The sequence below is a fragment of the Thunnus maccoyii genome, chromosome 6, assembly GCF_910596095.1.
Source record: "Thunnus maccoyii chromosome 6, fThuMac1.1, whole genome shotgun sequence".
In the NCBI taxonomy this organism is placed as follows: domain Eukaryota; kingdom Metazoa; phylum Chordata; class Actinopteri; order Scombriformes; family Scombridae; genus Thunnus; species Thunnus maccoyii.
The window spans coordinates 16,885,179-16,907,113 of NC_056538.1; the positions used below are offsets into that span (position 1 = coordinate 16,885,179).

At 38.4% G+C, this 21,935-nt stretch overlaps 2 protein-coding genes and 1 pseudogene across 3 annotated transcripts in view; 2 read left to right on the plus strand and 1 right to left on the minus strand.

The window, feature by feature from the left end:
- The first annotated feature begins 30 nt into the window (after positions 1–30).
- On the plus strand, positions 31–2,886 carry rflnb (refilin B). Its single transcript, XM_042414277.1, has 3 exons — positions 31–648; positions 1,150–1,244; positions 1,499–2,886. Exons 1-3 carry the CDS (start codon positions 451–453, stop codon positions 1,815–1,817), a joined length of 612 nt encoding a protein of 203 aa, XP_042270211.1. The 5' UTR covers positions 31–450; the 3' UTR covers positions 1,818–2,886.
- Positions 2,887–5,558: 2,672 nt separating this feature from the next.
- LOC121898587 lies at positions 5,559–14,191 on the plus strand (annotated as a pseudogene).
- A 60-nt stretch (positions 14,192–14,251) lies between these two features.
- LOC121898586 (solute carrier organic anion transporter family member 1C1-like) overlaps positions 14,252–21,935 on the minus strand; it is a 41,629-nt gene continuing 33,945 nt past the window's right edge. For both annotated transcript variants that reach the window (XM_042413796.1, XM_042413795.1), the window contains exons 12-15: positions 20,746–20,918; positions 17,686–17,750; positions 17,331–17,448; positions 14,252–16,478 (exon numbers count right to left, since the gene is read on the minus strand). In XM_042413796.1, the coding sequence (XP_042269730.1) occupies positions 16,241–16,478; positions 17,331–17,448; positions 17,686–17,750; positions 20,746–20,918 (594 nt within the window). In that variant the 3' untranslated portion in view covers positions 14,252–16,240. The remainder of the gene's footprint in view (positions 16,479–17,330; positions 17,449–17,685; positions 17,751–20,745; positions 20,919–21,935) is intronic.

Below are 21,935 nucleotides of genomic sequence, written 5' to 3' on the forward strand. Positions count from 1 at the left end.
GCGAGTAAATGCTTCAAAAGGCGTTTCCTTTCCTGTTTGTGGATCTGAAGGCCCCTTTGAGGGAAGAGAAGTTTTGAAGACGAGCCGCGGGCAGTGGGGGTCCTTCACATCCTTTCTCGTCTCTGCACAGCTCAGTAGTGAACAAACTTAGTCACATGTGCAACCTAGTGCTGGGTAATGCTCTGATATTTCTGGACGTCACAGTAAAGAACAGTTTTTAGTTTAATTGTTTTTAAGGTGGTTTGAGGCACCAGGGTTGGCAGTTTAATTACCGCCCGGTTGATGATATTCACCGCGGGCAGCTGTGCATGCTGTCCGGGAAGAGGTTAGCAGTATCACCGGAGGACGCAAAGAAGAAAAAAAATCCACAAGAGGAACTACAATCTGGAAGTATTTCTCATTTCGTAATCGGCGTCTTACTCGCTGGAGTTTTGCAACTTTTATCTAGAAATGGTTGGCAGGTTAAACTTGCCAAATGTATGTGAAGGGGATCCATTGGATATGAGCTGCAGGGCTGATAGAGGACTTGACAGCCCGGACTCTGGGTTACCCCCGAGCCCGAGCCCCAGCGCCTGGCTGCTGCCTGTGTGTGCGGATAAAGCCGGGGGCGTGAGCCCGGTGTCTGAAGACGAAGGACGGGGCTCCCTGGTAGGTAACACTGCTTAATGACTACATAAATTGACGAAGGCTAATTTAAGCAAAATATGATCTCTTTGGTGCAATAAGGTATGTCAGAGCATTGCTTAGTGCAATTTGATATGCAAGGCTGGGTATAGGAGTGGGAATGTAATATATGAGTAAATGCCTGATAGTTTTCACAAATGTATAAGAAAAGGTTGCACTGCATTGGAATAAATGTTGCTACTTGCTACTGGAGCTTCTCTTTAATCACAATGTGGTGCCCATTGTTTTCTCAATGAGCCAATTTTTAGTTAAATGAATCAAATGTCTGTCAGTATTCTTTGACAGTATGACTCTAGACATCCCTGCAAGAGCTTGGTGCATGTTCTGGCCAACTGGGGAAAGTGGGTCACTTCAGCCCTGAAATGGGCCAATGACATGTTGCTGAATTGCCTCCTAATGTATTGACTGTGGGGCTGATTCTTTTTTTTTCTTTTTTTTTTTTTCTTCTTCTTTCCATCATTGCAGGTTCCAGTTTTGCCCACTGGATCTTTCCCACAGCTGCACCCATTGTCCTATGGAGAGGGTATAGCACTTGATCCATTACCGCCGAAAGAAATAAGGTGGGTAAACTATGATATGGCCAAGTTCTGTGACAAAATGGATGTATTGAAGACTAGCGATATTCATGCCTGTCAAAAAAACACCACAAGAATATGAATGTTGTGGCCAATACCTGGACAGTGGTCAGATACAGACCTTGGTTGGTTATAGTGTAAAGGGATAATGGGTGCAGTTGGGACACAGACTAGTTTCATTTTATCTCATGTTATTGTTTTGCACCAAATAACGTCATAATCTCTTCCCTCCTCCACAGATACACCTCATCTGTGCACTACGACTCAGACCGCCACTTCATCCAGGATGTGGACCTACAGCCGTGGGGCCAGGGCCTTGAGCACTGCAGGCAGACCATCATGGCCATCCCCGATAGCACCTGGCGCCACTACAAGACACAGCTGGAGTTCCAGCCTCGCCACCGGCCACAGCGCTTCAAGAGCACCACTATCATCTACCCCAAGAAAACCAGTACCGTGTATACCACAGAGCTGAGCTACGACTGCCACCGGCTAGCCAGGCGCTTCCTCTCCAGTGTAGAGCTGGAGGCTGCTGGCAGCAGAAAGCTACCTCAGTGAGGGGAGGGTGGGGGGACCTGTGGCAGGGGACAAGACTCCTATACTGTAGCTCCCCCGACACTGCCATAGACCTGCTGTGTTGTCTGTACAGCTGTGTAGTCTGCTATCTTTTTTTTTTTTTTTTTTTAAATATCCATCACAAGCTGTGGACAAGAAGCCTCTGTGCTGTGATGCTACAGATGGCATGAGATGAGAAGACATGGACTAAATGGATGAAATAACCATTCTGTCCATGCCTTGATATGTTGATACTCCCACCAGTGGATGATTCATACTTAGAATAGATATTTTATTGAATGCTTTGTTGTCATTGTTGTTGTTTTTGATGGGGTAAAGACTTATTTTCCCTCAGCAAAGTCACTCTCCTCACATCAAGATGGACAATAGTGCAGAGTGAAGTAGAGGAATGATTTTAGAACTGCTAACTTAGGTCATGGTTCAAGGCAAACGTAACAAACATAATGGTAAATGAGTGGAGGTGTAATTAAGTGTGGTGCTGGAGTTTGGATGCATGCTAATTCACTAACTTAAAGTTATCCGCACTGTACAAAGGATGTGGTGTGTTTTGTTTCCTTACAGGATATTGTGTATTCCTGCACAACATTAGCACAAACTAAGGCTTTCCAAGCCTTCTTTCTGGCCACGATTCATAACACATTACGTAAAAGTTGGTAGATTAAAGGAACATTTGCTGTTTATTTTGATGTGTGAGCTTATACAAACTGATTAAGTAGGTCGTATAGATGGAACATGAATGTGGAATTTACTGAAAGGTGGATAGTATTGTTTTTGATATCACTCACTGGCTTACCAGTGAAAGTAACAAGCTGCATTCCACTGCTATCACTTTCTATGGCTTGATTTGGATTGAAAATGATATTTATTCTTTTTTTTTTTTTTAAGTTTTTGAATCTGAGATTTTATCAGCTGATTAACGGGTCTTCTCAGTCTTGTCAAGGGATATTTTTGTGATGCTTTTTGTGCCTTATTGATGTACCTATTGATGCTTCTTTTTGATATCCGTCACTTATTTAGTGCCAGTTTGAAATAAAGTGGTCATTAGTTCAAATTGTGTCCTTTTTGATCAGGTAGACTGTCCTTTTTAAAGCAGGACAGCAGACAGTGTTAGTCATTATTTGAGCCTACTTTGAGCCTACCACAGGAATGGCATGTAGGATTTCTGAAAAATGAGTGACCATGGGTCACTGTCTGCCTTCACACTGAGGCAAAGGTGGGCATGTCTGCACAGGAAAGGGAAAAAAAAAACAAACTTCAGATGGTTTGTGGATAATCAAACAACAGATACATTAGACTAAAAAGTAATTGAGGATCACCTACTTTATAACTGTTATAGTTGTACTACACCAAATACAATCTCGATAGATGGATGTGTTATATATCTGTTCAAGTGGGAGAATATGTACTTTGATTTTGGGTTAACTGTCCCTTTTTAAGAGACTTTTATCACAATTAGGACCTATATTTTTAGAATTGCGCTGCGTCTGTGCCCTCTAGTGGCCAAAGAGAGAAATTACAGTATAAAGAAATTTGAATTGAACAACAAGATTGCCTAATAAATAATACACACTTGGGTCATATTACACATGGGGCCTCATAGATTCTATCTGAGAGGATTTTGCCAGTGTTATTGTGAAAAGTAGACTGACTTAGTCATCTGACTTTTGGTAAATATTTTATTACGAGGTGTCCTTGAGCAAGACAATAAACCCCAATTTGCTCCATATGGGCAGACCAGCGTTTTGCTTGGCAGCTCCTCCACCACCAGTGTTTGACTATGTAAGAGTGTGTGTGTGTGTGTGTGTGAATGAGAGCCAAACTGTAAACCCTTTTTCCATTAAGGTGGAAAATTTCTATATAAATGCAGTCCGTTTAACATTTTGTATACCACATACAAGAAATAACCAGTTACCATTTTGTCCAGTGCATTATCTCTGTAATCCTATGACTATGATGTGTTAATATACTTTAGGGTCTTTCAGAAAATTACTGCTGCATCAATGTTTATTCCAGTTTGCTCAATGCTTCTTGAGCGTTTTTTGGGCCAGTAAAGGGAATTCTGCAGAATGTGCCTCCACCACTATATGTCTGGACCTGCAGCGAGCTGAGATATAGTGAGTATCGCGTCACCCCTTGCACCATCGACTCAGTGTATTTCACTTTGTCTTTTCACTACAAATATCTCACCTGATCCAAAGCAAGCCTTTTGATAATGCAGCCCTGCAATGTTTCACTGATGGAGCGACTTTTTAAGTCAAAATTGGATTAATCCATTGGAAAAGCAGCTTAATATTGTAGATCCACTAACTTTGCACAGACTGCTTTCTATTTATGTTTTCTGCATATTTTGTAATTATAGTGCATTGTACAGTATATGACACACTTGCCTCACACACTTCCATAGTGACTTTCTTGATAGATCCTTTTCTGAAGTCAGCCAAAAATGTCCATACATGTATTCCACATTTAATTTAGGCTCATCTCTACAGCTTCCTTAGTAGCTCTTAGTAAGATGGTAGGGGTAGGACGTGATTAATGAGACCTTTTTCAGCAAGTTATTGGTAAGTGTAGTAAAATAAATGTAGGGTGAATTGGAGTAATGTGAGACACATAAGCTCAAATGCATCTATCTCTTCTTCTAACTAATGCAAATGAATAGGACTACTGTTAAATTAAACCCGGGGTCTGATGTAATTGAAATTACATGACTTCACACATGTGATGTTATGTCATAGATTGGGGCAGGGCAATTCAACAGAAAGTACTTGCTGTGAGGTCCAGTCAAAGGTCAGTGACAAAGGATTTAGTAATTAAATGTTAAGGATATAAATCTGTCATGAATGATCTGTCAATATGTTGAAAACATAGTTTTTATTTTAGACAAATTTTTATTGTCCCACTTAAGTAAATGTGGTTTGAAATGTCGGGCAGTCAGGTTCTTAAATTGGTGAAATATTTATTTAAGCACATTAGATATGCAATATGAATAGTTATTCAGGGGTGTTAGTCTTGTAATAGTATTTTTTTTTTTTGTTATTTTTAGGAAGATTGCAAATTATATCATTACTAATATTAATAAATGCATAATATAATACTTTGCTATACTATTTGTAACAGCAAAAACATTGTAATTACTGAAATGACCAAACATGGGCATGCCATTTGGCCTTGAGTGTATTGAACAGAGAAGTTTTTATTGTATGAATTAAGGTGATTTAGACCTTTCAGTGAGTGTCTCAGATTTTAGCCTGAACTGTACCACATTAGGAAAGGCACATAAACTGAGACAATTTGCCATAGGGAACACTTATATTTGCCATTTCTTCTCCACGTGTGATATCTGCATTCTCTTTTCTAATATGAGCAGAAAACACTTTGGGGATTTCAGAGTGGTATTGGGTGCGGATATATAAAGTACTACCTTCATATCGAAATGTATTGCTGAAGTGCTAATTGCAAAAATGTTCTAATTCACCTCAGCATTTTTGCATAGCAACATGAGAGTTCATGAAATACAATTTTTCCACAGGACATGAACGCAGCATTTGACTGGCACAATCTGATTCCACTTCTTTTATATTCTGATTTATTTATTTTTTTACAAAAACGTTGTATTCTTTATATGGACTTAACTAATTTAGTCGGTGTATAATTGTTCGTGATTTTAAAAAAAGAAAAAAAATAAACAAAAAAACAATACACGTTGCATTGGATGACGTAAGAGTTCACAGGTCTGAAACACGCCCACATTTCTTCCCCGCATGGTGGACTGAAAACATCGTCTTCCAAGAGTTGTTCCCAAGTAAACTCTGTGTGTCTGTATATATCTGGTTGTTATCTGTCTAAATGAGACAGCGTGGGCAAATATCTAATCTGTTCTCGTCTGTGAGACAGTAAAATAAGAAGTAGGAGCGGCAGAACATATCTCTTCAAAGAAACTACTCTCCGATTGTGAGCTTGTTATGCTAACTGGCTAACTGGGAAGGATGAAGACTAACGGTACAAACGGTGATACCAGCGTCATGGAGATGTTTGAAAGGGGAAAAGTCCTGAAAATATGCGCTCCAATGGTTCGATATTCAAAGTAAGTTGAGTCTGTTATATTCATATAATGTTAGCCGTTAATTTGCTGATTTTTGCAGAACTGAGCAACAATAATGAAGGGGACGAATCGTTTTTCACCTGCAACGCTTTAAGTTTCACAAAGTGCCCCTTCTATGCAAACAGCTACCATTTACTGTGTGTGTGTGTGTGTCTATAATATAGTCTACTTTCAGGAACACATTTCAGACTTAAAACCAGAGTTAATTGGAGATGGTTTGTCCGTAAGTTTGATGGTTTGGTCGTAAGTCTCCAGGAAATGAATGTAAGTCTATGTAATGTCCCCAAAAGTGACCTAGGACAACATGTTTGTTTGTGTATGTTGCACACTGTGCTCAATTGTGTCTTATTATATTTTCTCCTTAGGCTGGCTTTCAGATCCTTGGTGAGGAAATACAACTGTGACATTTGCTTCACCCCAATGATAGTCGCTGCTGACTTCATGCGATCTGTCAAAGCCAGAGACAGTGAATTCACTACCAATGAGCGTGAGTAATAATACTGCTGTTTGAGTAGCAAAAGTGCACCACCATAATCTACTGTATGAGCTCTTCTACTGCAGCGCAGCTCATCACTCCTTTATACAAAGATGGCAGTGCTTTCACATGAATAATGTGTTAATTGTGAGATTCGTTCAAATTGCCATAGTGACATAACTTTTTCTATTTATTCCTCAGGTGACCGACCCTTGATAGTGCAGTTTGCTGCCCATGATGCCCAGACTCTGGCTGATGCAGCCTGTGTGGTAGCACCTTTCTCAGATGGAGTTGACCTCAACTGTGGCTGTCCCCAGAGGTGCAACTACTGACAGTAGGCCCTGATACATTTTGGCCCCCAGTCACTTATTATTAAGTGGTTATTTCACCATTTTAATTTCCAAAACTCACATTTTTTTACCTAATCATTTGTAGTCCAGAATCATATATTTTAGTTTTCAAACATTTATTTTTATAACTGAAGTTTTTTTTATTTACTTTTTCAATATAGATACAAAACATAATCAAACACAGAACCACCTATTGCAGTAAACCAATGAAAAAAAGTAACAGAATAAACAGAAGAAAAAATAAATCTGTGCAAACAGAATTAGCAACAACTACAGTAAGAAAAAACAGTGAACTGTGCAGACAAATGAAAAATAAGAATGGGACGGGGGGACATGTATCAATAAATGGGGTAGCACATTTTCCTTAAAAACAACAGAAAACAAATTGTAGAACTATTTACTTCCGGTTAGGTTCATTCCTTTTATATACATCAGAAAATTAGACCAAACTTCATAAAACTATCAAAGATAGATTCAAAATAGGTCATGTCTGTCATCAATTTTTAACATTCAACAAACTCTGGTTTTGTCTGGCTCTTCCAGTGACTGAGAACAATCCTTGCAGCAGTAATAAAGCCTGCTAGTGCCAGTCCAAATTTTTTTTGGGATACACCAGGTGGTTAGAGAGACTGGTCTCCTAATAAACACAGATGGTGATGGCCTACACTTCCACTCTCCAATACTTTTAATTACTTGTTTCCAAAAAGGAGAAACAAAAGAACATTCCCACATTAAATGGAGAAAAGTACCTGTTTCTTTTTTAAACTCTCAACAATAATTGATATCCATGAGTCCCATTTTTAGAAGTTTAACTGGTGTACAGTAATACCTGTGGAGGATTTTTTAGTGTGTAAATTGGCCTCCTGTGTCTCTAACTGACCACCTGACATCTGCCACCATATTTTTCCATTTATCCACTTCTGTGGTTGAGTTCAGATCTCTTTTCAACCCCATTATTACAAAGAATTGCCCTAATTAAGTCTTATTTGGATGGGAAAATTGAAAAAAATGTTACAATCTGTGCCGCAGATTTTTTTTTGTGTAGGTTGTTTGATCAAATATGCTTTTATGTTTTCAGATGGGCCATGTCAGCAGGGTATGGTGCATGCCTAATCAACAAGCCTGAACTGGTTAAAGACATGGTCAGACTTGTCAGGAACCAAGTGGACAATCCCAACTATACAGCATCCATCAAAATCAGGTAAAAAGCCTGTAACAGTTGACACTTGATAATGAAGTTTGTCCAGCAAAAAGACTCCATGTGTATATCAGCTCATGCAGAATACATGTATTTTTATTTTATATGGTGTATCTGTGACTTCCTGCATTAAAATAAGGGTCAGGGCATCTTAATGATAATAATAATAAAGAAGGAAAAACACTTAACCCACAGAATTCACAAGGACCTGAGACGGACAGTCGATCTGTGCCAGAAAGCTGAGTCAGCCGGCGTGTCATGGATAACAGTCCACGGTCGTACATCAGAGGAGCGTCACCAGCCAGTCCACTACGACGCCATAAAGACAATCAAAGACAGCGTATCCGTCCCTGTCATTGCCAATGGTGACATTAAGTACCTCCGTGATGTGGAGTCCACTCACCAGCTGACTGGTGTTGATGGTAGGTTTGTTTTCAACAAAATCACTTAGATGTATAAATAAGAATAATTTGTTAATTTCGAGTTTGTTTGGATTTGCTTTTAAGGTGTGATGGCTGCGCGAGGACTGCTTGCTAACCCTGCCATGTTCGCCGGCTATGAGGATACACCTTTGGAGTGTATATGGGACTGGGTGGACATCTCTATAGAGCAGGGCACTCCATTCACCTGCTTCCACCACCATCTTATCTATATGCTGGAGAGGGTTAGCTCCCAGCCTGAGAGAAAAGTCTTCAATTCTCTATCCAGTACCTCAGCTGTAATAGATTACCTCCAGAACACATATGGATCAGTTCATGACCTAGGTACATGAGCATGTTAACATGTGATGTTTTCAAGCATTTTTATTTTAATTTTTTTGTGCCAAATAAAACCACAAACTATAGTCGATTAACTGATGTCTGTCTTTATTGCTGTATTTTCTATCACAAGACACACTATACCTGCACATTCATTTACAAGAAGTTAAATCAATATTCAGAACATGAAAATGTCATGTTCTCAATACAATATTTAAGAAAGCATCCTCAAATAGAAGAAAAGAAAAAAATGCAAAAAGTGACAATATTATACTGGTACAATGAGCATCTACCCTTCAGAAAAAACAGTATTAGTTTTATCTCTATCAATGATGGTTATTTTTTATGTTACATTTTGAGCAGCTCAATGAACACAAATGCTGATTTGAATAGAGCAAAATACACATTTGAATGTAAAGTCTGGTTTTGCCAATAAAGATATGTCAAAGAATCAGACCAGAAGTGAGGCCATTATGCCTTCAAAATAAAGAACATTTGTGTCCCACGTGCCTGCATACCTATGCTGCATACTAGTAATGAGGTGCACTGTCACAAAAATGTCATCAATTAATGATAAAGCACGAATTTTCACGAAAAGATGTTACATTACATTAAACATTTACATTACATCAACATTAAAAATCAACCAATCTTGATATGAGTTTTATTTTAAAGGGAATGAGCGGATGCTGCACGCAATGACGCAGTGTGGCTGTAACCCGGAAGAGCGTACGGATTTTTCTTTATTTATAACTACAGCGCAAGCAGGAAGAGCGTCCGTCAGCAAGCAGAGCGCAAAGTTTCTGACTGCTTCTACAAGTTATCCAAATTTATTTTGTTTAAGTCAGTAACGTTAATTTGGTGGTTTGTCGGTAAGTTTTGTTTTATTTATGCCTCAATTGCTACATGACCTCAGTTCACAGCTTTATTAGCCATTTTAGAGTGATTAACGACTAACGGTAACTGTTTCTGAATCGCCTGCGTAGCTATGAACGTAGGATTTTGAACGGAAGATGAGTGAAAACACCTTAAACGCGTAATTATAGATTATGATTATTTGTCTCCAATATGAATTTAAGCATTCACTCTTTTTTGTTGTCACATCTTAACTAACTTGTGATGGCTCTGCAACGTTCACATTAGTAACGTTTACGTTGGGTTACAGTAACATGAGTTAAGGTGTGTGAACTGTGAACAGAGTAACTAAGGAGCTTAGTCTATTGCTTTTTTTCACAGAGGCCGTATTGTTTTCCAAATACCAGGAAATCCATACAAATTACAGGAGTCACGCCTCCTATTGATACTGTAACACGCAGCTTTATGTTGTTTATACTGCAGGTGTTTTGTCAGAGAGGCTGGTCAGGACCAGTCAGTCCAGCCTAGCACTGTTTTACCTGCTACCTGTAAGGTTTCAAATCTATCTCTGTCAGGTGATCTTCACTAAAGATGACTCTGCAATGGACTGCTGTGGCCCTCTTTCTCTATGTGGAGATTGGTATTCTTGTCATCCTCTGTTTACCGTTCATCTCAGCTAGGAGGTAAGAAACAGTCACCCAGAATTATTTGTGTTTCAGGTTTGTTTTACCACAACATGGTCTCACTGCCAGTATAACCAAAAAAGAGCAGGTGGAAGTGCTTTGCTAGGACAAATATCCTGTGAGTTACATGCTGTTGCACAGTGCCCGTCAATAAGTATGTGTGTGTGTTTGTGTTTGTGTGTGTGCAGATGGCAGAGCATTTTCCAGATGAGGATCTGGGGCACTGTGGCGCGGTTCTGGAACAAAGTGTTTTTCTCAATGATCATAATACTTATTGTTCTCTTCCTTGGTAAGTGAAATGTCAGGTGTCTCAATTTTTTTTCATCACAAGACTTGTAGATAAGTCAAAGATGACTCAAAGTTACCACCTGAGATAGTGTGAAATAATGTTTCAAGACATCAACAGTAAGCTCAGGGGAAGTTTGAGGATTTGTGTTCACTCTTGGTTGCTGAGTATATTTTATAAGCCTGATGTCAAAGCCACATCAAAATCGTAAAAGTGAAATCTACATGTCAACAAGGTATATACAAACTTTTGGGTATAACTTATGGTCTGCTCCTTTTTCTTTAGATGCAGTGCGTGAAGTGAGGAAATATTCAGGTAAAGAAGTTGGAACAGATGCCAAGCTGCAACCTACCATGTTTGACCACTTGCACATGAAGCTTTTCAGAGCCCAGAGGAACCTCTACATCTCCGGTTTTGCTGTCTTCCTCTGGCTGTGAGTCTTTTCTCTCATTTACTGATACACAGAAGACAGCCCTTACGTTTAAGATTTAACAGATCCATCCCTTGAGCCAGACTTTCCTCTAACCCCTGTTACTTTCCAGGGTTATGAAGCGAGTGATCACTTTGATTAACCAACTGGCGTCAGTGGCTGGCACGACTGCTGCTCTTCAGGTGCAGGCTGACAACGCTAATCAGGCTGCCAAGAAATACATGGAGGACAATGAACTGCTGAAACAGGTAGACTCCACAGTGATTGGTTAAAAATGGAAAAGATACCACTGTTGTTGAATAGAACCACAACTTAGACAAATGGACTCAAATTGTGCTATTAAATAGCAAAATATTAAACATTTCACAGAACTACTTTATTAAGTATCATTTTTAGCTGTATTTTAACAGTTTTAACGTTCATTTAAACTCCAGTTGTATTTCTAGATCACATTAACATTACATTGATTACATTCAGTCTTAGGGAGACAGTTGAACAACCCTTCAGTGGATCTGATGTAAAGCTGCAACCTTTAGTCGATTAATCAATCGAGAGAGAATTAATCTGCAACTATTTTGTTGATCAAATAACTGTTTTGAATAGTTTTTTAAAGTAGAAAAACCAAGAATGTGCTGCCTTTGGCTTTTTTTGTCATATATGATAGTAAACTGAATATCTTTCAGTTTTGGCCTGTCGATCAGCTAAAATAAGACATTTGAAGACGCCGTCTTTGACTCTGGAAAATTATAACAGTAATCTTTCACTAATTTCTGACATTTTATAGACCAAATCATTAAGTGATTAATTGAGAAAATAAGCTGCAGACGGATCAATAATGAAAATAATTGTTAGTGTCTCTTTTGTTATGCCTGTGAATACCTGTGAAGCCCAGTGGACTGTTTTCTGTACATTTTTTGGGAGACACACCACCTAGTCCACCCCTGTTTGATGCATTTATCTACCAAACCCTGCGATACATGCACGGAAGATGAATGGTTCTGAGTTACAGTAAGCTGATAAAGAGCTTTCATGTATTTAATGTCATATACTTCAGGCTCATGTCATTTGATGTATTTCAGACTCTGATGGAAGGGAAGGGTGATAAGGCTACCGCGGAGGGCATGGAGCTGTTGAGGAAGGAGGTGGAAAAACTGAAAGAGGAACTGAAGACCTTAGGAGACGGTTAGTATCCATTTACCTGCTCACATGGCCACCCTAAATACTTTGTATTTGTGTTGCTATTATATGTGCTAGTGTTTTTTTTGTATTTTTCTTTTTGTACTCTGTTGTCAGTAAAGTTGACATAAGAACTGTAGATTTTGAAGTCGTCACCACTAGTGGCCAAAGATAATAAGGATGCCATGTGTCTGTGTGATCGTGTCCAATCCAGCCCTTAAGAACTCCCAGTCAGAGGAGGATGTAATGAAGAAGCAGATGGAGGGCCTCGCCAGGGAGTACGACAGACTGTTGAAAGAACATCAGGAGCTCCAGGTGATGATTAGTCCTAAACACAGCACCATAATGACTTCTTGGGTCATCTCCTACCTAGACAGAGCAATTTCAGGGCAACATTAAAAACATTAGGCAGGCAGCCACAAGTCGGAAGCATGATTTGCACCTGCTGTGCCTTCTCCATAATTCACGTCTTAAAAAGCCAGTCCATTTTTATCATCAACACAAAATCAGGTGAAAACGTGTTACAGATGATACACTGAAGACAAACATCATTGACAGTGTTAGTAAAAGTAATTAATCTCAATGAGTTTCCATGATCTCAACAAACAAAGCACTTTGGTTGGATTTAGTGAATTGAAATAGATTCATTAGGATTTGTTTAATCACACCAAGTCTTTTAAAGTGTAGTGATCTGCATTACGTGGCCCTTCATGTTGACATAATTTTTCTTTGCATTTCTTGTCTTTCCAGAATCGTCAAGATAGTGGAGACAAAAAGGACGACTAGTAATTGCACAATCAGGTTGAAGTGTTTACACAGCAGCTTAGTCCTGACGTGAGAGAGCCACTGCAGCACTTGCTTACATTTATATAACACCTTGTGTCAGAGCGCATATCACAAAACCAGGAATTGGCTCCTCTGAAGTACAGACAGTGGCTGATATCAGTAATGGTTTTAAAGCACAGAGTTAAATCTTTATTGGGGCACCTGACTGGCTTTAATAGAATTAGTATTTTTTTGATGGTTTCCTGTTTCTGCCTGGTGCAGTGTGACTAAGAGGATTGCTTTTCAAGTGCATACTCTATCAGGCAGATAAATTGTGCAAGTTAATCGGAGAGGATTCAGTCAGTAATCAACCCAGGTTTGATCACAGTTGACAATGCAACAGAGATGCTGTATTATGGTTTTGTATCATTTATTTTAGCCAGGCGCACAGTGTAGAGTGCAAGATTTTATAGAATATAAACCGAAAGCTTAAGCACTCTATTACTGTGGTGAATGGCTATGAATGTATTTTAATACTAAAGGTTTGTTTCTTTATTTCTGTTTGTTGTAGAAACTCCCTCTGAGCTTATCAACAGTATGTAAATTCAGTCTGTTTGCATGGCTTTGCAAAGATTTGCATGTACTGTACAGTTGCACTTTGACAAATGATCATCACATGTTTTTGTTGCATTCCAGCTGATGTTCTGTATTTTTTTTTTTTTTTTTTACCTAAATGGTGGTGACTAATATTGGTTGGAGGTTACAAACATCCAGCGCATTTTCCTTTTGGTTTCCACCTTCATTTAAACATGTAAATGTCAAAGGCAATCTGCCACAACAAATCAGTAGACATATAAATGAGGATATCTGTGGATGCAACCACTTATTTTCTTATTTTAGACTTAAAACAGAGCAGGTTAAATTAATTGCATATATTTCTGAGCCACAGAAGGTCTACATTCTTGTAAAATTTGCTACAGTTTGTGTTTCAAGCATTCTTTTCTGGGTTAGACAGTCCTGCAGTTGTACGGGGAGTTGTAGTGTATGTATGATGAAAAGTGGCTTTTTGTTATATTTCCGTTATCTTGACAAAGCCTTGTCAGTGTGAAAGAGGAGCTGAGATCGTTATCACCAAATGTTTCAGTGCTTCCCCCTTTTTTTTATGATAAATATATTCCTCATATTGTGTTTTTACATTTCTGTTGAAGACACAAATCATATCGAAGTGCCTTTCAGGTGAATGTAGTATGTTTTGTTTAATAAAGATACGTTTCTTTATACTGTGTTGTTTTGAATATTTACATGTATTACATTTAGCACCTTGAATAAATGAGTTAACACCAACACATAATTTGATTGGATATTAAAAGTTTTATTTTAGTATTACATTAAAGATATTCTTTGAAATTTTACAAAAATAATCCAAGAAAATTATGTACATTCTGATTTCTTTAATGCAAGTAAATGCCTTACATTATTGAGATAATGACTTCCTTCCTCTATACCTCTCGCTGCTTCTCTCTGAGTCTGTACTTGGCCACTTGTGCCTGAAACTGAACCTGAATTCAAAAGACAATAAAGTCACAACATACTGCAATTTGCCAAAATGGCACATATCCACTTTGGAAATAAAATTTTACAAAACAGTAATATGCTATACATTTATAAAGACAAAAGTATTGTGTTTTTTTTAAACAATTGTCTTGAAATACAGTAGCTATTTTGTCAGATTTCAAGGAGATGGGGTTCTGATTTTGGGATGGAGCTGTTCATAAGAATAAAACTTGATAATGAACACCTGAGAAAAGACCATGATGTTTCTGTTAATGGATTTTGGCACACGAGTCCATGTACGCACAAAAATACACACAAAAAAACTCAACACAACATAAAAGCAGACTGACCAGTGAAACCGATAGCAATGTCTGGAGATGTGAAAGCAGGGCTTATACACATCAGCAACATAAACACACTCTTCCTGTGGTGACACTTCACACACAGCGGGGTTGCTTGCCTAAAAACTGGGACAATGTACAATATCATTTATCAATGCAACAGTACAAATTCTGCCTCATCCAAGGCGCAACACATGGCAACCAGCGGACATGAGAAAGCGTTCAGCTCAACCTTTTGTTTCAAACAAAAATGGCTGTTCAATACTGAAGAGGCCCATTTGGATACCTTTGCACAAAGTCAGTTTAATCTTCATTTTCAGTGTCATAACAACGTTTAGTGTACTGTATATTTATGATGAAACATTTTCCTCCTTCAGAACACTAGATCAGGATATGAGTTCACTAGGGATGATGCTAATTTTTAGTATAAATATGGTACTGCCACCTTGTTGATATCAATATTGAAATCAGAGCAGCCTCCACTCAACAAACAGGTTATCAGATCTCATTAAAATATCATTTCCATTTTTTTGTGTGAATAACAAAGGACAGAGTTTACATCTTGAAAGAGCACAACACAAAATACAATCAGACCTAAGTGTGGACTTACAGAAAAAAAAGTTTAAGTTAGTCAAAAATAAAACATGTTTCTATATGAGTGCAAAGACTTACATTCAGTCTGAAATGTAAAAAGTGTAAAATGAAATAGTTTGATATGCATCTGTTCAAAATGTGCCAAAACTCTATCAGTGAGACAGATGACACACAGATGATTTAAAGGTAACTGTTGAGTGAATGAGGCACATATGTCAAACCGACCGCTGCCGAGCCCTCTGAAGGTTTCTGAAATATATATTTCTAAAAGAACCTGCTTATCTTTTCTATGTAAAATCCTGAAAAAATTCACTCCCTGTCTATCTGAAGGCCTTTTCCTGTTTTTCTTTTCTTTTGTTTAAATTTAGTGTCATGTATGTAAGGCCACTTCTCTTCTTCTATATAAGAACAGAGCAGTGATGTCAGGAAGAAAATCTTCATTTGAAAGAAAAACCCTTAAAGAGGCAGCTTCATAGGTGCTGGTGTTCAGAATTACACTGTTTTTGCAGTAGTCTGTACAAGTCACATTTCCCATCGAAATAGTGTTATACTTTTCTTTATGAGGAAAATTAACAGCATGTACATTCAAGAGAAATATTTCAGTTATATCAAATTTGTCAATTTCACAAAGCCTTCAAAGGTCCAGTAGTACAAATATAGAATTTATGCTTTGTATGAGATGATCATATATAATATGTGATTCCCTGCAAATCTCATTTGTATATATATGTGTGTGTGTGTATATATATAGGTATGTGTGTATGTTTGCATTTGTTCATCTATGGTGTGTGTGTGATGGAGACGGGGGGGGGCAGTATTGTCAGTTCTGCTGAATCTGTCACAGCCGTGTCTCCCTGTCTGTGCTGTTGTCTGCCGTTCGTTGTGACTGGTCAGAATTAGAGATCACAAACTCTTCCTTCCTGAGTGCCTCCAGCTCTGTTCCGCCATTGGCCAGGGCTCCGTGGATGGCGTTTCTTTCCTCCTTCTTCAGCTGTCTGCTGAGCAGAATGAAGCCCGGGATGCAAATAACAAACGAGATAGTCCGCAGGCTCAGAGTCAAGCCCAGGTATGCTATCCTGAGCAAGCAAGGATGTAAAAAATATTAACTGATTTGGTAATGAAAGCCCTGATGGTTCAACACTAAACACCCAAAATGTCTAATACTGAGGGGTTCTGAAACTTTTACATCAGACAAGACAAGAGAAGGAAAAAACTCGTAGACAAATTGAGGAGTGATTGATGCTGCAATGACTTCTACACTAAAAAAATGGCTAAACAAGTTACTGAATCATGATAACTAGTAGCAAATAATGGCCGGTTGCCTTGCCAGCCTACTCTTATCGTGTTTTAGCAATACTTGCAAAATTAAATTTATTAGTCTCTCTATTTATTGCTTTATTTATCAGTTTCTAGAAACAAAACATGACCTAGAATGTTAAATATCCAAATAAAACTACAAAATCAGGCCAAAAGAAATCTTGGCTCTGTTACGCAACTTTAAAAAATACATGCACAGCTTGGTACAGCTACATCGACGGCAAAGAGAAGACGTGCATGAATGCAACATGAAGATCTAACAATGTAAACGCTTCATGAAGACTTAAAGTATAAGTTACATGAAAGTAAATCACTACAAAGTTGGCTCATATAGCGCGAGTGCCAATGAACATCTGATAGACGAAAGAGGTCTGAAAATCTTTCAAAGCAACATGAGATACTTAACAGAGCTCCAAAAGTTGCACTTCTGTGTCTAAATTGCACACTGCCAAAAAATAAAATGCAAAAAAATACTTTGTATGTCAAAAGGGACAGTCATAATTATCATGAAAACATCTGGCACACACAGACAAACTGCATCAACAAATAGGAACACTGGTTACAAGTAAAAGCTACTGTGCCCAAATAAAACACTTGAAAGTGAGTTCTACCTGTATGCAGTAGTGTTGTAGATTCTGCAGGCTCCTATGCCTCCGCACCTCTTCTGGCCCCATTTTAGACATGTGGTGTCAATGATTGCTCCAAAGTAAATAGGCGCCGGGATCCCCGCTGTAGAACCACAAACATATTTTCTAAATCACATCATGCAGAGCTGAAACACAACATCCTATTACTGATTCTGCAAGCACAGAGTAGTGAGAGGAGTAAGGATCAACCACTTAGATTTTGGCAAACACAAGCATTTTGGAGTGTATCTGGTAGTTCCAAGTTACAGAGGCTAGGAGGTTCAGAGGAAAGATAACACTCAATACACCCAATAAAAGTTGGCTTTAGAAGGATACTTACCGAGTGTACGTGTTGCCAGAGCATGGAAACCCAAGGCCAAAGATTTCAGCTGTGGTTTGATGCACCTGCAGGAAGAAAATTCAAAGACATTTTTCATGATATTCAGCAGAAACTGCTGTCAGCGATGTGTACAGCCCCAAACAGAACACATTCAAGGTCATACAACTCAAGTTCCTTTCTAAGTAAAAATTGAGCTTAAGTAATCTCAGTAGTAATGTGAAGTGCAGTCAAACCAGTGTACACACTGTTTGTAAACAGTGTAAGTTCCAGGACACAAAAAGGGTCTTTGCAAGTCTTTTATGTGGAAAATGGTGAATGTAAAAAAAACAAAAACAAAAAAACATGATACTTAATGTAGAGTTATTAAGGCACTTCCCTGTCCAAACAGCGCATGCAGTCATATACTGGTGCTTAAAATACCCTGTGACCTCTTTCCGGTCTTATCAGACTTTACACTAATCTCTGAAAATCAATGGAGGAATTTAAAAAAGACTATAGAGTAATTACAAGAGACAGTACAATAAAGACACAGAAATACACAGCATGTAAACTAATTTCATGAGGCTGATGCATTCCAGCTGGATCAGCTGACATGGCTTCAGGAGATCTTGTATGTGTGTTTGTTGTGTGTAAGTGAGAGTGTGTGTATGTGTGTGTGTGTCACGTGGAGTAATTTCTTTAACGCTCTCTCAATAAAACCTATTTATTTGAAAAGAAATATATAGAGAGATAAATTGAGGACAATAATTATGTATAGAATGCTAACTTGTATCTGTCGGTTTCTGTGTTAGGTGGAGTGTCAACCACCAGACGGCGCTGTGGCGCAGAAGAATCTAAAGTGAGTTCATAATGATGTGCATACATTTTATTGCAATAACCATTGCAAAATCCTAAAATTATTATATTTCATTAACACACATATATTGTCTGTTTTTTCATCTATTTTCTGTAAAACATAGCCTGTGTACATGACACTGGTGTGCAGCAGTTGCAATGAGCAACTCCAGTATGCATGTTCTCTACTTATGCAACTGTCAGGAAAACACTGAATCCAAGAGGACTTAAAATGCATTTGCAGTTTCAGCCAACAAGGTTAAATTTCTCATTCGCCCATTCAGGTTATTTGCTGCTTCAAACTATGAGTCATAGATTATTAGACTTTTCTTTACTGCTTTATATTACTGCTCCATTTGACAATGTTCCTTTTAAGAAATCAATGTACAACATGTACAGTGATATAATATTATTTAATTAGAACCACATAACACAGAACAGCCAGTCTCTGGCCAGGTGGCCACAATGTTCCTCCATCATATTTGCTGATCATCAATTTCTCAGTGTTTTAAAAGCTTTAGCACTCGCTAATACATACAACATAACATATGTACTGCGCACAAATGCGTGGGAGAAATACTTCAGTGTCATGACCCATTTCCTTCTGTATCTAAAGGGCTAGTAATTATAGTGTATTAATGAAGGATCCGTTCACTGTTCTTCCACCCAGACCATCACTTCTTGTTGTTCATAATGCACCATCACTGATTCACTTTTGAGAAATGTAGCATTCTGCAGCTACCTCAGCATCATGATTTATGACGAAAAGTCCTCATCTACTTTTGCACAGGAGATGTGTAGAATACCTGCTGCTAACCTTAATGAACTGTAGCTTTTTGTTTAACTCAACAGGCTGTGCTTTGTTGAACTTACGCCTATTACTGCAGCTAAGATTAGCAGTGTGCTCAGGAGCTTATCATAGTGGTCAATTACTGTTAGGAAATGTCAATAAGTCAACAAGACAAAGGTAGCTTTTTCCACTCAACAATTTGCTTACAGTCTCCCTGACCTCATTTGTGAGCATTAGGTCACAAATTGGCCCTCACAGATTTAAGCAAAATCATGTGATAGGAAACAGACTATTTTTAAACTGTTTGTATGACTGTTTATGTGTGACACACAGACACAAAAACACACTATAAACATGTTGCCATTGCCAATAACAGTAGTCAGCCATATATGGCTCAGATCATTGTTTCTGAATGCTTTGATCCCCAAGAAAGCAAGCAAGAAAGAAAAGCAAGAAAATATCCCCTTCCCATGATTCCTGGATATAAACTAGATCAGGCAGATCTGTCTGTGAAAACTAATTATAAGTCAACAATGTAGTGCTAACTCAAATGTTATGAAAATCAAATAAATGTGATTTTTTTTCTCTTTCAAACTAACTGAATCAAAGCAATAAATCATATGAAAATGTGTCTTAAGGGCTGCTAACTTAAAGGTGCAATGTACGGCATTTATTCAATAAAGTTGGGGGGAAAAAAGAAAGTGGCCCCTGAACCGACAGCACATGGAACTCAGATCAAACTTTCAAACCAGGCAGTGTTGATCAATATGGATCAAGATCCAGTTACTGCATTGCCTATTTCTCTGATGTTTTCAGAAACATATTTTAATGTACTGTTTAGCTGTTTGAGAAACTTTGTGACTCGGTCGCCATGTTGAAAACAGACACGGGAGGACATGGAGGGATTCACACACACTAACATGCATGCCCGGCTGGAGCTGCTATCAAAACAAAGAACCAAGAAGCTCAGATAACAACACCCAGAGGGAGTGTGACTTCATTCTCTGCTCAGGACACCATTACTTCACTATATCTTTACTTAGCAAATAGTTGTTTGCTAACATCTAGTGGGGCTGAATGTCATATACTGAACCTTTAATAAACATTGTAAACACTGCTACAAATGTAGGTCATATTATGTTGAATGCCATTTAACAAATATGTTGGCTATAAAAGAGCTCCAAAAGGTTGAAATCATCTATGCCTAAATTAAAGGTGCATCATTAAATTTTTTTTTAAAAAAGTAAAGTTATTTAATATATAAAGGTGAAGATTCTGGGGGGAAAAAATCATAATATCATATGCAAAACAGACAAAAAATGAAATAATGGAGATGATGGTATTAAAGCCAATATGATCCTTTTTGCAGTGTGTACAATGGTAATACGGTTACTTCAAAGTCTTTTTTCATTGTATTTTTTTGGCATATATCTGACCTGATGAGAAGCATGTAGCCTGGTGTTCCCCCGAGGGAGATGATAAAGGAAGTGATGACAGAGAGAGCCAGGAAGTACGGGAACATCCTGTCACAGTCGTCCTTGTGAGGGCACTGTCCTGTACTGGCTGTAAAGTTACCGGCCACACCGACACAGCTACAGTTAGAGAAGACCTGGAGAGACATATATAGGCACACACATGACCATGGATAGCAGGACACAGACACACACATAAACACATTGATACATACTTTATACTGTGTATAGGCACAAACACTCGTGTGCTAGTGGAAATCAGTGCGTATTGTCAGAATTTTAACTTAAAGTGTTAAATGTCTTCACTGTCTTTCAGTTCAAAGATGAAACATCTTTAAATTCCAGATCCACAAAGATCCCCATATCCTTAAGATTTTCATAATTTTACCCTCTTTTAGGTGAGAAACAAAAATGACCAACAATGCTTATTTCCATCATTCATAGTATACGTGACAGTTTAAATAAAGGCACCAGCAGATACCCTCTATGGTTTAAGCTCCTGCCAGGACATCAGAGTTGTCATCATTTTCATTAACTATACATTAGATACCCTCTATAGTCCAGTCAATCTGGGGTTTGACCCAGGGAAAATTGCAATAGCATTAATTCAAGGTTTTATGTGATTCCTAGGGACATTCAAATAACATATTCAAAGCCATCGTATAATTTATAATGTAATGTAGATAGCCATTTCGCTGTCATTCACCTTAGTATGGAAATGTTTCAGCCTGAGGTCATTGAGAGAATCTGTTTCTCCACCTTTGTAGATTAGTATCATTGCCCTTTCCCCTCTAGCAGAAATTTCATCCTTGGTAGCAGATTGTTTTTGAAAAATGCTGGCCTGTACTCTTAACGAGTCGCTTTCTCAAATCAGCCACAGCTCCAAACACTCTGGATGTTGTATCACAGCCAAACATGGCATGGGGAATAAGGTGTTGTTACTAACACCCTCACCCAACACACCACTTGCATGCCCAATGTTCAAAGACGACTTCTTGGGTACAGACATGAAGTACCTCTCTCCTTGCTGATAGAGGTGTAACAGAAGAATGAGGAGGTCAGTGTCATCCCCAATAAGGACAGTCTTTGTTTAAATGCTGCTGTCACTGCCGTTGTTTGAACTATGAGCGCATCTGCATCTCCCTGAGCGTTGT

Coding starts and splice junctions, on each gene's coding strand:
- rflnb (XM_042414277.1), top strand. CDS start 451: ATGGTTGGCAGGTTAAACTTGCCAAATGTATGTGAAGGGGATCCATTG. Junction 649..1,149: donor ACGAAGGACGGGGCTCCCTG/GTAGGTAACACT, acceptor CCATCATTGCAG/GTTCCAGTTTTGCCCACTGG. Junction 1,245..1,498: donor TTACCGCCGAAAGAAATAAG/GTGGGTAAACTA, acceptor CCTCCTCCACAG/ATACACCTCATCTGTGCACT.